At 35.1% G+C, this 15,977-nt stretch overlaps 1 protein-coding gene across 1 annotated transcript; it reads left to right on the plus strand.

Moving 5' to 3' along the window:
- The first annotated feature begins 9,026 nt into the window (after window positions 1-9,026).
- On the plus strand, window positions 9,027-12,274 carry LOC140811813 (primary amine oxidase-like). The gene is made up of 5 exons (XM_073169893.1): window positions 9,027-9,931; window positions 10,075-10,459; window positions 11,051-11,164; window positions 11,303-11,841; window positions 11,916-12,274. Exons 1-5 carry the CDS (start codon window positions 9,084-9,086, stop codon window positions 12,127-12,129), a joined length of 2,100 nt encoding a protein of 699 aa, XP_073025994.1. The 5' UTR covers window positions 9,027-9,083; the 3' UTR covers window positions 12,130-12,274.
- The last annotated feature ends 3,703 nt before the right edge of the window (window positions 12,275-15,977 follow it).

A 15,977-nucleotide genomic window follows, 5' to 3' on the forward strand; every position in this document is an offset into this window, starting at 1 on the left:
CACACTTTTGTTTGAGCAAAAAAACAAAGCATGGAAAGAAGACAACGTGGTCTAAACGTTGAATATATCAAAACTAATAATTTTTTTATATTTTATTTATCCTTTCTTTTTTCGAATTTTAACACATGTATGACTTTGTAAGTTTGCTTTTGTACTGACATGAATTATTTTGTCCACTTCATTTTTTAATTAATATGTATGTAATTATGTATTTGTGTCTTTTTGCTGTTTGTATTCAAAAGTCAATCGGATCAGACTATATATTCTCATGTACTTTGACTATATATGACAGAATGTGCTTGCGAAATTTATTCATTGGGAAAAGAAAACTTCTCAATGAAAATGTAAAAGAATAATTTATGTGCGCGTATCTCCATTAACATATATATATATATATATATATATATATATATATATATATATATATTTTTTCCAAACTATTTATTTACGAAATAGATATAGTTACTTTTAATAAAAAAAAATAAAATTAACGAATTTTTTCAACAGTTCGACTGTCAATGACTTAGTAAGAATCAACTAGTAGTAATTTCTAAATAACATTTTTTTACGTCCAATTAAATTTGTGGACCTAGTCGTAGCTAAATAAAATGTGCCAAAAGCAGAGTTCAAATAATTATTATGTTCATGGCCCACTCGAGACTTTGGCTTGTATTTTAGTTAATGATCAAGTGCGAAGTGGACAAATTTCTTCTGGTAGAGCATAAGATATAATTATAAGCTAGTAAATAATTTAATATTTGGATTTTAGGGTTTGTTGTTTTGCTTTATTCTGTTTTTTTTTTATTAAAAAAAGTACACTATTTGTCTATTTCACTTACCTGTGGGGTTAACTCCACACTGGAGAAATGCGAAAGTGATCATCGATGGATGTCGTACTGTTGTCAGTTCCATTTTTTTTATTATATATAATCATCGAATTTTGGACCCCGTGAGGTAATCGGCATTTTATGGTTTGTTTTTTTTGTACCTCATTGATGTTAATTGTTTTATTTGTCAAAGGTTAATTTCTTTTATATCAGGACATCAGACTTCTTGTATGTAGATAATTGGTTAAAATTAATGAATCCAATATGATTTTTAGAATAATAATACTGAATATGTTTTCTAGGGCGGAGACACATGCTTGTTTACACAAGCTTTATTCTTGTGGCCCAATTTTTTTTTAAAAAATATATATGTAGATTTTGTATAATTTTGAAATGATATGATATTATCTGTATAGATCAATTGAAAAAATTATAACATTCTAAAGTTTAAAATTCAGACAAAGCCATATTTCTAAGCTCCACCATTATATGTTTTTGTTAATTGAAGAAACCGTATCTCTCCCTATTTGTTTTCAGCTAAATGCTATGTACCAGTACAAGTATATCAAGATTATATGTATTATTACTGGGAACAAGTAGTACAAAAATTCAAACAATATCTAATCTAATAATTAATTTCTCTCAACGTTGACTAATTGAGGAATCCACCAACTACAAGAATTTAAATTCACCAGTCTCAAGATGAACGTACACGTACCAAGTTCCACTAGCAATGTGAAACTGAGTGCGATATATATGGTGGCTCAAAACATTGTCACGTGGGTTCTTTTTCTTTTGACATTTGATTAATGTTGGTTATAATTGATTGACTAGTGGAGTCCATTATTTTAAATTTTGTTTTCCATGTATAGTGGAAGACATTTTCTTCATTGATTTTCTTGCCACATAGACTTGAATTAGTATATTCAACTTTAAAAAAAAATGTGATGACTCACGTGATCTAATGATACGTCTGATATAACATATAAACGTAATAGATATATACGATGGGTAGAAGGGGGACACGTGTTTAAATATGACCCATTTATAGTAGGTTCTATCTATAGATATTTAAGGGAAATTTTGTCCCTCGGTTGTACATCTACTACAAGATATGCATATTGATATAATTGGAGATTTCATGATTTTGGATGAACAAACGAATGAAATTTGGATCTCTAATTTGACATGGATGGTTGTTATTGCTTCTGCCATTGATCAACTTGCTTTTTTAATTTGCAATTCCTTTCCAATATTTTTCGATTATAATTTCTCCTATAATCTGGATTTTTAATGTGACCACTGGGCTTTTAGCTTAAATTTGGTACCAATCCGATTGATGAGCCTTTTTGTTGGCTAATGATGGCCCAAGCATCTCCCATATTTGCGTGGACAAGTATATATTCATGAACTCGTGTATCAGTCATTCTTCTCCGGCCAGAAACACGTCGTCTCCAAGAAAGAGAGTATATACTTGTTACTTTTGTGCTTTGATATCTCTGCATGATTCTTCATCATTGAGTGTGCTGAGATTTTCTGTTGTGGGTGCACTCTTGTTCTGATCAATATCCAGTAGGTGAGTTCGGCAATATTCACTGTGATCGGCGGTCAATAGATACCACTGTTAGAGATTTTCTCTAAAAATCATGTTTCTGTACGTATATAAACATGATAAACAAAAATGCGGAAGCTAAATCGAGCGTTACCTCCGGCCATTGAATCATCTGTAATTCTTCTGATTTTCCTCTCGGTTGAAGTCTTCTAAACACTCCAATCTCCAATAGATGGTGTATTATTCTGTATGAGATTGTGTATCTAGGGACCTCAATTCCTTCGGGATTTATAGGCAAACTCATACCATCAATGAGTTTGAGGGAGCTTTGAGAGTTCAAAAGAAGAGACGTGCACTCCTCAAATTTTCCAAAGTTGAGGCGGCTTACGTAAAGGTTTTGTCAAAAGATGTGTGCGATAGCCGTCGCCATTGTTGACACACGTTTTTTATTTTTCTTTTGAATTTTCATAATAATATGTCATAATTTCTTACATTCTCCCACTTGACACATATATCTCTTTTACCATAGGAGAAAACAAAATACATGAATCATGGCGATAGGTCATCTTAAAACGAATATTATCTTCCATGTATTACAATGCATTATGTCTCTCAAATCTGTATAACTTAATGAATAAACCTTATGTTTATTCGAGGTCCAACTGTATTGATATTTTTCTCACGATAACTGAATATGTACATAACTGAATATGAGAAATATCATAACTGAATGCGTTTCATTATCAAAACCAAATTTATATAACATGGAATTAAATCCATCAGTAATTACCATATGATCCTTTAACATCTGAAATTTGCATGCCTTTAGGTTAAAATATCATCAATTCAGTGCTAACGTGTTAAATGACCACTTTATTAACACGTTCTCCTACGGTTTAAAATACATTATGTCGATATACTTAATTCGACCACCGCTTTAGTCACAAAGACCATAACTGAATTACAGTAATATAATCTTAATGGCTTAGACATAGAATCCATAATTCTAAGCCCATAATGAAACTCCTTAAAATACACCATATAATAGTGCTTCAATGACGAATTTTGACTCAACAGTGGAAGTAGCAAATCACTTTCCAAATTGTCAATTCATCTCACATAAGCATGTAAAACTTTAATACCATAAAGGTATCCCAAAACATTTTGCAGCTTTTTAGTGGTCAAATATTTATATTACTCTGATAATAATTAAGCTCCCACTAACCTTCTGGTATTCATAATGGCCCACAATATTCTCAACAAAACTTAATGAAGAGATAAGATTGTAAAACCTGAAATACCACTAATGTGAGACATGTTTCAATCCATATCATTTTCTTAATGTTGAAATATTAAATATTCATCATCACTAGAGAAGAATTCTTTATGTTGTTCGATATTGCCTAATGAGACTTTATTTGTTTCAAAGACTCATTTAAAAAATGAATAGCAATTGAACCAACTTTCTATGGAATTTATTTGATTGATTTCACAATACACCTATTAATTGGAGGATGTTGTGAATAGCAATCAATATATATAACTTGTGTGGATGAATGAGCATCATAATGATCAATATTCTGAATTTGATCGCTCCCACTAATCAAGTCATTCTCAATAAATTAATATCAGAGTAATAGCTATATGCTGCAAAATCAATGAATACATGCTAATGTTATTAAATGAAGCAATAAACCATATATCATGTTTTACCCATATAAATCATGATCTACATATGAATCACTGACATAAAAATTGTCTGTGGACTGAATTTTCAATTCAATTAGATTCATACAAACGTTAATGATATAACTATTGAATTATATTCAATTCTTAATCCATGTGGATAAGTTAAGAAAATAATTCAATATTGTATCCTAATTAATTATATTTAACATAACGAAATTTCTTGTGGGATAAATTTCAATGTTCAAATATAATTAATTACAATTTATATCCCTTATAACCAAATGTGATCCTCATAATTTATATATAATTTTAATTTAATCAAAGATGTTGTGGCTACTGTTCAATTAATTAAAATCATACAAATCACTAGAATATTAAATTCTTTATGCATAAAATATTTATTCTTCATAATTATTCATCTCAAAGTATTATCATAATGATGAATAATTTTATGTAATTTATGTCTGTTATAACTAAATGTGATTAAAAACTAATGTATAATTTTAATTCAATTAAAGATGTTATAGCTATTCTTTAATAAATTAAAATTATACGAATCACTAAGACATTAAATTACAAAATTTTTAAATATTTATGCTCTTAATATATGTCTTTCATGTGATCCTCAGCCCACTTAATGTATAATTTTGCATAATTAAGGATGCTGTGGCCAAACCTTAATTACTTAAAATTAGACGGTTCACTAGACATAAATTTTGATTTTTATAAATATCCTTTATGTGATCCTTAACCGACTCTAATTTCTTATAATTAAGGGTACTGTGGTTAAACCTTAATTAAAATTATACGGATCACTAGATAAATGTTCTTTATGTGATCCTTAACCGACTTAGTGTATAATTTCTCATAATTAAGGGTGATGTGGCTAAACCTTAATTATTTAAAATTATACGGATCACTAGACAATTTTATTTTATTATGCTTCATAAATGCCTTTAATGTGATCCAAATCTGACTTAATGTATAATTTCTCATAATTAAGGGTGTTGTGGCTAAATCTTAATTATTTAAAATTATACGGATCACTTGACAAAAATTTTGGCTTTACTTAAATCTTTATATAATAATATTTAGTAACACAATCAACACTTTCCAAGAGTGCTCCCAGGAAAGATAGGTAGTGCTAAGGCCCTTTAAATACCCAACTCCTAGTCAGAGCAACATTCTTCAGGGAGACCAGTGGCTAGTCAAGGCAGTTTAAACCGATCTATGAAGAACTCCCTCAGATCAAGTTTTCTTACGTCACCTTATAATTATTATTCAACTTAATTATCCACATTTATGTGAATCTTTATAAGCCAAAATTTTTCATATTAAATAACTTTATATTCACATTTTTACTTAATATGAACAATTACATTCCCCATCAGTTTTTCTCTTCAATCAGAGTAGTGATAAAGTGAGGATCAAAATGTGGGCTCCTCATCAGTTTTTCTCTTTTATCAGAGTAGTGATAAAGTGAGGATTATTTGTTCATTTGTGAATATCTGAAATATTTTATTATATTATATTCACATCTTACTTGATATGTTCATTTCAAATTATAAACAACGTAATATAATTTAATATGAACACAATGTGAATATTGTTTTTCCAAAATATTTTTCAATACAATTTGCATTTTAAATTCAAGAATAAATGCAAACACAATATTAAATTTGCATGTACAAATCAAACACTTATCCGTAATATTTGACATTATCTAACATGCAAAAATAATTTCTAAATATGTATTGAAAATTACGTCGATATTTGCAATTATTTTAATGTGTACAAATTATTTAACCAAATGCTATATATATACCGAATTATACATATAACTTAGTAACACATTAATTATAATTTATTATTATTATTCTTATAATAATAACAATAAAATCAACAACCGACAGTGGTTGAATAATCAAATTACTACGGGTCCCTTAGTAATTTTATTTATTATTTATTATTTTATTTTAAATAATAAATAAATAAAATAATAAATAATATTAGTACTTATCCGACAACCTGCAATCTCATTTTAATTGCTGGGTCTTTTGAATTTAATGAATTGCATGATTGATCATCTTATTCATGAATTATTCCAATCATTCTTCCATCTTTCTTCATGCAACCGAGAAATCCATTTCACAATTTTTTAGCATGCAACCGAGAAATTCTTTTCACAATTTTTCAGAAACTTTTCCTTCCGAGAACTTCAAAGTACAATTCTCCGAAAATGTAAGATTTCAAAGAAGAATTTCAAGGTGCAACCGAGAGCACAATTATAAGGAAAGTTTTCTTAATATTGTTTTATTCTGATCTTTCATTTTACGTAAACTTTTAGAAATTCCAAAATTTCATTTTTTACGTAAATTTTATGATATCCAACTTCAAGTTCTTAAAGTTCATTTGATATCGATATTCAAGAACCAAATATTTTCAAGGCAGAGGTATCACGGCTCTGATATCAAATATTAGAGATTTTCTCTAAAAATCAGGTTCTGGCACGTATATAACATGATAAAACAAAAATCGCGGAAGCTAAATCGAGCGTTACCTCCGGTCATTGAATCATCTTGTAATTCTTCTGATTTTTCCTCTGGTTGAAGTCTTCCCATCAATCTCAATAGATGGTGTATTATTCGTGAGATGGTATCTAGACTCAATTCTTCGTATTTATAGGCAAACTCATACATCATGGTTGAGGGAGTTTGAGAGTTCCAAAGAAACGGCACTCCTCAAATTTTCCAAGTTGGGCTTACGGTTTGTCAAAATGTGGCGATAGTCATTTGACCACGTTTTTATTTTTCTTTGAATTTCATAATAGGTGTCAAATTTCTTACAACACGGAGGATTTCGAATTTGGCGCGTAGAATAAACAATTCTGATCCAACAGAAGTGCGAAGGCCTTGGGAGGAGCAAAATGTCTTCCCGAAATCTCAACGGAAGAACCAAAATTCGAACATATGGAATTGGCGTCGAGCACGTTAACTCTGCACCTTGATGACAAGGACAACTGATGTGGGCTTGTGGAAGAGATTGGAAGAACTCTATTTGAATAAATCATTACAGGATCGGATTTACTTGAAGAATAAATTCTTTGGCTTCAAGATGATTAATACAAAGTCTGTAAGAGACAACGTATATGACTTCAATAAACTCTTACTCAATCTTGAAAATATTGAAATCAAAATCGAGGAAGAGGACAAATCAATCATTCTGTTGAACTCTCTTCCGAAGTCCTATTCAACGTTTGTAGAAACATTGAAGTATGCTAGGGACTCTCTGTCCTTCAATGATCTTCAGAAGGCCTTACGATAAAAGAAGTTGATGCACTCACAAATAATCGAACTCGGTCTAATGGTGTTTGATGGCGCAGGGAAGGCCTGAAAAAAGAATTGACGATAAATCCACGCGGCAGATCAAGAAACAAGTCAAGGAATATGACTGGAAAGGGCACATGCTTCCATTGCCATAAAGAGGGTCATCATAGAAAGGATTATCCAGAGAGAAAAAAGAGTCGATAAAATACAAGATAACATGGTGAACTGGCTATAGCAAAAGATGGGTATGAGAGTGCCGAGGTACTCTGCATTTCTGAAGCAGAGACTGATAGTTGCTGGGTAATGGACAATGTATGTTCATTCCACATGTCTCCAACAAGCTCTGCTTTGAATCCTATAAGGAGATGGATAGAGGGCAAGTGGTTCTAAGTAACAATATAACATGTAAGGTAAAAGAATAGGCACAGTCGGACTCAAGCTCCATGATACCTCTGAACGATTGTTACAAGATGTAAGGCATGTACCAGAGCTAAAGAGAAACTTAATCTCGCTTGGAGCTCTAGACCACAAAGGATGCACATTAAAATCTGTAAAAAGGAAAACTAATAGTGTCAAAAGATTCACTTTTTATGAAAGGAAACTTAACTAATTGTCTGTATGTGCTTTTGGAAAAACCATTGTAAAGTCTCCTGCACTTTCTGTCAAAGAACGAGATAATAACAAGCTTTGGGATTTCAGATTAGGTCACATAAGTGACAGAGGACTGCAAGAGTTAAGCAAACGGGGACTGATTGGTGATACAAATAGTTCCCCACTGGATTTTTGAGATGTGTGTATAAAAGAGAAAACAACAAGAGTCAGATTCCTTAAGGTTGATCACCAAACCAAGGCACCTCACCTCTTGATTAAGTGCATTCGGACTTGTGGGGACCTTCCAAAGTACCATCAAATGGAGAAGCCAAACACTTTATGTCCATTGTTAATGATTATACAAAAAGAGTTTGGGTGTACTCATTGAAGTATAAGAATCAACCTCTGGCTCAAACTCGAAAAGAACCAAACCGGACATAAACTCAAGTACTTGAGAACAAAGAATGGATCAGAGAAATTTACAATTTGAAGGAGGAATTAAACAGAAAAATTTGAGATGAAGAATCTCGGTCCTGTCAAAAAGATCCTTGGAAATGAAATACACAGAAAAAGAACACAAAGGCTGCTGTTTCTTACTCAAACAGGATGCCTTCAGAAAGTCTTCCACAAGTTTAATATGCCTGATTTGAAACCAGTGCAGGGTCCCTTGGCAAATCACTTCAAACTCTGTGTCTCAGAGCCCTCAAATTGAAGAAGAAAAGAAGTGCACGGATGCGGACCCGAGGGTACTGAATCTTAATTTGAACTTTGACAGATGTATTTTTCACAAATTTATCCTCTCAAATTACATAATTAATTACAATAAAACAACTATCTAGTCGAATTTTCCAAATTTTACATAAGTTAAATTCGAGTTCAAAATAAGTTATTTCTCAAATTTCCATGAGGGTACATAAATTTTGTAATATTCAACTCTTTCTTTTTTCTCCTGTTTTGATAATTTCAATTCAAATTTTGTTTTCTATTATTAATGTCTCATTGATGCGGACCCGTGCTGAAAATTATCTGCATGCTAGGCGGAAAGTTGAAAATGAAATATGAGCAGCCCCCCATAAAATAAGGTTTCACAAAAAGCAGATGACTGATGATTCCACAGGCAAAATCTTGAGTTTCAGAATCTTCCATTCAGAAAAAGAAAAAGAAAACATGATTCTCACCCAAATAAATCTGATCTTCTTTCTATGTTTGCCCATTTTTTCAATATTTTCAGCTTCATATTACCATCTTCTTGATCCTCTGACACCATTTGAACTAACCCAAGTTCAAACTTTGGTCAAGAATTATTTTTCATTACCTCCACAAAATGTAAGTTTCCACTACGTAGGTTTAGATGAACCAGAAAAATCCACAGTCGTTTCATGGCAGTCATCATCCGGTAATCAAGAAATCCTATCCCGCCGAGCATTTGTTATTGTCCGTGTCAATTCAAAAAAGACCCACGAGATAGTAATTGATTTACTGAAGAACCTGGTTCTACGTGATAAAGTTTATGATGGATATGGATACCCTTTACAGAACTTTGCGGAGCAATTTGCAGCTGATAAGCTTGCGCGATCTTACGCGCCTTTTATTGCGGCGATTGAGAGAAGAAATCTCAAGTTAGAAGAAGTTGTGCTCTCGACTTTCACTGTAGGATGGTTTGGGGAGGAAAAAAGTAGCAGGTTGGTTAAAGTTATGTGCTATTATATGGATGGAACTATCAATCTATACATGAGGCCTATAGAAGGAATCACCGTGACCGTTGACCTTGATGATATGAAAATCGTGGGGTTTCGTGATCGGGTTATGGTTCCGGTTCCTAAAGCGGAAGGTACCGATTACAGAGAATCGGTGCAGAGGAAGTCGTCGTCGGATTCAAATGTTAAGAGTATGGCAGGCGAGAAACAAGTTGGACCTGGTTTTACTTTGGATGGATATATTGTGAGGTATGGTACACTGATTTCTTTTTTAAGTGTGATTTTTATGTAAAGTGGAATTTGTATACTTTAGTTAAACTATTCAGGAACAAAACTATCAGGTCCAACATGGGTTGATGTAGGCTGTTTTCCTGTTTTATTCTCCAAATCAGATGGGCTGATTGGGAGCTCCATGTATCATTTGACATGAGGGCTGGTCTGATCATATCGCTGGCCTCAATCTATGATCAAGAAAAAGGCGAATACCGTAGCGTGTTGTACAGGGGATTTGTGTCGGAACTCTTTGTTCCTTACATGGACTTAACTGAGGAATGGTACTACAGAACTTTCTTTGATGCAGGCGACTACGGGTTTGGACTTTGTGCCGTGCCACTCGAAGCATTGAGGGATTGCCCTGAAAATGCAATGTTCATGGACGGATACATCACTTCGCATGATGGAACCCCTGGATTGATGCCGAATGTTGTATGTGTATTTGAAAGGTATGCTGGAGATATAATGTGGCGGCATACAGAAGATGGAATTCCAGGAGAAGGGGTTAGTAGTACCAAGTTGTTATCTCTGTTCATTTCTCTAGATTGGAATCTGTTGTCTGAGTTGGGAATGAGTCGCGCTATGGGTAAACGAACCGAATCAAGTCTTATATAATAAAAATTTTAAAGGCTTGAATTCGGTTCGAATTAGTTCTATTCGACTTCGACTCAATTTGAAGCTCGAAAATTTTAGAACTTTTGGTTCGAATTCGGTTCGAGATCGACTTGAAAGATTCGAAAATGTTCGCTAATTATTTGAACTATTGCTCGAAACTAAGTACATTATTTGAAATTTATTTATTTAATATATAATCTTATTATATTAATAAATTGTTAAGGTTCTCGAATGGTTTGCGAACTATCGAACAAAATAATTTGGGCTCGAGTTTGATTCGAAAATAGTTCAAACATGTTCGAGTTCGGCTCGAATTCAGTAAGCTCAAATATCAATCAAATATTTTTTGAAACGACTCGAAAAGCTTGCGAACGAGCTGTGTTAGTTTACACCCCAGCCAAAACATGAAACTTGTTGTTTTGCGGTTTCCTGATTTGAGTTGCATGTACACTCGAATTTGATTAATGGAAATTTACGCAGATACGAGAAGTGAGACCGGAGGTGAGCCTGGTTGTGAGAATGGTGTCGACTGTGGGAAATTATGACTACATTGTGGATTGGGAATTCAAGCAAACTGGGGCTATTAAAGTCACTGTAAGTCATGAAGCGACTTTGACTCATCGATCATTTTCTTAGCCAGTACTTGATGCTGCATAGGTTCTTGTAGTCTAATGCTTCCGGTTTCTAACATTACCAACTCTTTTATTTGAATTGGATTTGTCGCTGTGCTAGGTCGGGATGACTGGCTTGCTTGCAGTGAGGGGATCAATATACACACACAAGGATCAGATACAAGAGGATGTTTACGGTACAATACTAGCGGAAAACACGATAGGAACAAACCATGATCACTTCCTCATTTTCAACCTCGATGTAGACGTGGATGGTGATGCCAATTCCTTCATAAAAACTACCCTCGAAACTGCGCACTCGACCGGAAACAGCTCACCGAGGAGAAGCTACTGGAGGGCTAGTTCCAAGACAGCCAAAACTGAAGCTGATGCAAGAATTCAGCTAGGTTCAGGAGCAACTGAGCTATTAGTTGTGAACCCAAACAAGAAAACTAAAGTTGGAAACTTTGTTGGATACAGGTTGATCCCTGGAGCAGTAATAGGCCCTCTTTTATCAGATGATGATTATGCTCAAATACGGGGGGCATTCAGCAAGTACAATCTGTGGGTTACACCTTACAACAAGACAGAGAAATGGGCCGCAGGGTTATATACCGATCAAAGCCGTGGAGATGATGATTTGGCGACGTGGAGCTTGAGGTACTATTGCGCGAATACCAGGAGTCAAGAATATTTTTTGAATCTAAATAATGATTTCTTGAAATTGGATGCAGGAATAGGGAAATTGAGAACAAGGACATTGTGTTATGGTACACAGTAGGCTTTCACCATGCACCTAGCCAAGAGGATTTCCCTATCATGCCAACGTTGAGTAGATCGTTCGAACTCCGGCCGACGAACTTTTTTGAGCGCAACCCACTGCTCAAAGCAAAACCATCTCAAGAAATCATCGGTCCTCTCGCAAACTTAAGTGCATCATTTCAATAAGAATCGCCTAATCTTCATTGTTATGTTGGTAATGGAATTATATTTTGGTTTTGTTATAATCTCTTTCTCTTACTATTTAATAAAGTAAGAGATGTGATACTAACCTTTTTGTTTTATGTGAAAAGCCTAATTAACTATCGATATCTGTTGAAAATGAAGACGGAACAAATTGGCGGGAGGAAAGAACTCCCATTTTCCTGCTTCAGTTTATTATTTTGAAGAAAAATGTTCTCTTATGTATGTTCTGTACAACCGCCTAATCTAGATACTATTTAAGCTAAGAAGGGAAAAGTGCTAATCAAAGAAAACACGATTCTAATAATTTATAAAGGACAACTTTAAGACTCCCCCTCAAGCTTGGAATAAATCCAGCATTCCAAGCTTGGATGTCAGGTACTGATGTTGGTTCCTTCCCAGCGCTTTGGTTAACAAGTCTGCTGGTTGTTCACTTGTCGAAACATAAGATGTTTTGATTAGCTTATCGCATATCTTTTCTCTTACCAAGTGACAGTCAATTTCAATATGTTTTGTTCTCTCGTGGTACATCGGATTTGCCGCAATATGTAGTGCAGCCGTGCTATCACAATAAACCATCACTGGAGGTGTTAGTTGCATTCCCATGTCTTTTAGGATTCCAAGCACCCAAATTACTTCACATGTTGTGTTTGCCATTGCCCTATATTCTGCTTCAGCTGAAGATCTCGAAACCGTCGCTTGCTTTTTTGTTTTCCATGACAGTAACGAATTTCCGAGCTTAATACAATAGCTAGTGACCGATCTCCTTGTCATAGGGCAAGTTCCCCAATCAGAATCACAATAGGCTGATAGAGATGAAGAGCTTTGGGCAGACAATAGAATCCCTTTACCAGGCGAAGATTTGATATAACGTAGGATTCTTAATGCTGCCTCCAAGTGTGACGACTTAGGATTATTCATGAACTGACTTAGTGTTTGTACAGCGTAGCATATGTCCGGCCTTGTAACAGTAAGGTATATGAGTCGGCCAATCAATATTCTATATTTACTAGCATCACTCAACAAAGGATCATCCATAATGTCTTTTCCTACACTGTCATCAAATTCCTTTGAAGTGAGCCTAGCGTTTTGATCCATCGGTGTGTCACAAACTTTAGCTCCCGCTAAACCCGCATCCGATATAAGTTCCAAGGCGTATTTCCTTTGGCTCAAACATATCCCATCTTTGGATCGAGCAACTTCTATACCAAGAAAATATTTCAATGTCCCCAAGTCCTTAATCTTGATATACTTGTGCAAATGCTGCTTCAATGCTTCGATCGAAATCTGATGGTTACCTGTGATCACTATATCGTCTACATAAACCTGTAACAGTGTAATGAAATCTTCTTCCTTGTTGACAAACATTGAATGATCATGTTTGGATTGTGAAAAACCAACCCCTTTCATGATGGAGGTAAACTTGATGTTCCATTGTCTCGATGCTTGTTTGAGACCATATAAAGATTTCATCAACTTGCACACCTTAGTTCCTTCCAACTCCCCCTGTCTTCGAAGGCCCTTGCAAGTCTCCCCCTGTCTTCGAAGACCTTGAGGTAACACCATATAAATTTCCTCATCAAGGCCCCCTTGAAGAAAAGCATTTGTGACATCCATTTGGTATAGAGGCCAATGCAACATGGCAGCAACACTGAGAAGACATCTTACAGTAGTTATCTTAGCCACGGGAGAAAAAGTATCATGGAAGTCTATCCCAGAGAGTTGTGTATAACCCTTGGCAACAAGGCGGGCCTTATAACGATCCACACTACCATCAGGATTATATTTGATCTTGTAAACCCATTTATTTCCAATAGGAATTTTTCCCAACGGCAAATCAACTATTTCCCAGGTACGATTACTGTCCAGTGCTTGTAACTCAAGATCCATAGCAGAAAGCCAATGGGGATCAACAACTGCCTCATGGTAGGAAGAATGTTCTTTTCTGGCAGAGATATTTGAAAGAAAGGCATTGTAAGAAGGGGACAATTTATCATAGGTGAGGTAATTAGAAATGGGATGAGGAGAAGAAGAAAATGAGCATATGTAGTCTTGCGACCAAATTGGAGGTCGAGAAGTGCGAGTAGATCGACGGGGAAAATCAGTGTCAGGAGGAGAAGCTTGTGGCTGTGGTTGTGGTGGTGGGAAATGAGAAGCTTGTGACGGTAAAGGATCAATAATCGGTGTGTCGATAGGTGGGAAAATGAACATACGATCAGGGTTAGGAGATAATGGGAAGATGGTTTCATGGAACACAACATCTCGTGAGACAAGAAATCGTTTTGTGGTTAAATTCTGGACTTTGTATCCTTTTTGAGAGCTAGAGTACCCAAGAAAAATGCAAGCACTAGCTCGGGGAGCAAACTTATCCCTTTTAGGCAATGTGGAAACATAACAAAGGCAACCCAAGACACGCAAATGAGAATAAGATGGAGGAGCACCAAACAAGGCTTCGAAAGGTGTTTTGTTGGATAGAAGAGGTGTTGGGGTACGGTTTATAAGATATGTGGACGTGAGGACACAATCACCCCAATATTTATCTGGTAGAGAAGCTTGAAATTTTAAGGAGCGAGCAACATCAAGAATATGACGATGTTTACGTTCCACAAGGCCATTTTGTTGAGGGGTATAGGGACAAGAACTTTGATGGATGATACCCAAAGCATGCAACATGGATGTGCACTCATGTTGGAAAAACTCCATCGCATTGTCTGTCCTAACGACCTTCACAGTGATGGAGAATTGAGTTTGGGTGAAAGCTAGAAATCTCTTAACCAGAGGAAGAACATCGAGCTTGGAATGCATTAAGTACACCCAAGTTGCTCTAGTGTAGTCATCTACGATGGTTAAAAAATATTGTTCCCCATTGTAAGTGGGTGTGTGGAAGGGTCCCCACACATCCATATGAATCAATTGAAACACAGAAGTCGAATTTACTGATCTTTTCTTCGGAAAACACAAGCGGGTTTGCTTAGACAAAGGGCAAATATCACAATGAGACAAACTAGAAATATTTGGTAAAAAATGTAGCATTTGCATTCGAGTCAAAGATATATGTCCTAGGCGTTGATGCCACAAAGTTTCTGTTGATACATCAGTGGGTTGGGTATTATTGTTAACAGCTGAAAACAAAGATCTAACCATAGGAAATTGAGAAACAAATGATCTGGAAGTATTTTGTGCATCCAAGGATTTCAAGCTTGTGTTGTCTAGATAGTAAAGTCCCTGCCTTTCTCTACCAATCCCCATTATCTTCCCATTTGACAGGCCCTGAAACACGCAAAATCGGGGAAAGAAGGTGACAAAACAATGATGGTCTTTAGTGAATTTAGATATGGATAGGAGATTATGACGAAACTCTGGAACAACAAGGACATTTGTGAGAGTTAAGGTTTGATTGATAGGAATGGTGCCAAGACTACTAATTTTGGTGGTACTACCATTTGGCAATTGTATTGAACCCACGGCATTTCCACAAGATCTAAGAACATGTGACAATCCAGTAAATCCAATCATATGATCATTAGCACCCGAGTCAAGGATCCATTCAATGTGAAGGTAAGAGTTGGAAGTCAGATTATTACCTGCCATGTTTGCAGTAGCAACGGTCTGCTCTCCTGTGGCATGTTCCTTTTCTAGAAGTTTCAGGATGGCAGCATATTGATCAGGTGTAAAGAAGGATCCTGCATTTTTAACGACATTTGGTTGATCAGCTTCACTAGCACATACAACCGAAGTATTAGCTTTGCCCACTACTCTGCCTTTGTCATAGCCTTCCATGTTAAATGTTTGGTTTCCATTTTTCCACGGTCCTTTGTAAAATTTGTGGCCAG

Source organism: Primulina eburnea, chromosome 14 (assembly GCF_022965805.1).
Source record: "Primulina eburnea isolate SZY01 chromosome 14, ASM2296580v1, whole genome shotgun sequence".
In the NCBI taxonomy this organism is placed as follows: Eukaryota; Viridiplantae; Streptophyta; class Magnoliopsida; order Lamiales; family Gesneriaceae; genus Primulina; species Primulina eburnea.

Bases quoted from the DNA above. Each gene is read 5' to 3' on its own strand.
- LOC140811813 (XM_073169893.1), top strand. From the start codon at position 9,084: ATGACTGATGATTCCACAGGCAAAATCTTGAGTTTCAGAATCTTCCAT. The intron at 9,932-10,074 runs GTATGGTACACT...TCTCCAAATCAG, and splicing joins TTGGATGGATATATTGTGAG to ATGGGCTGATTGGGAGCTCC. The intron at 10,460-11,050 runs GTTAGTAGTACC...AAATTTACGCAG, and splicing joins ATGGAATTCCAGGAGAAGGG to ATACGAGAAGTGAGACCGGA.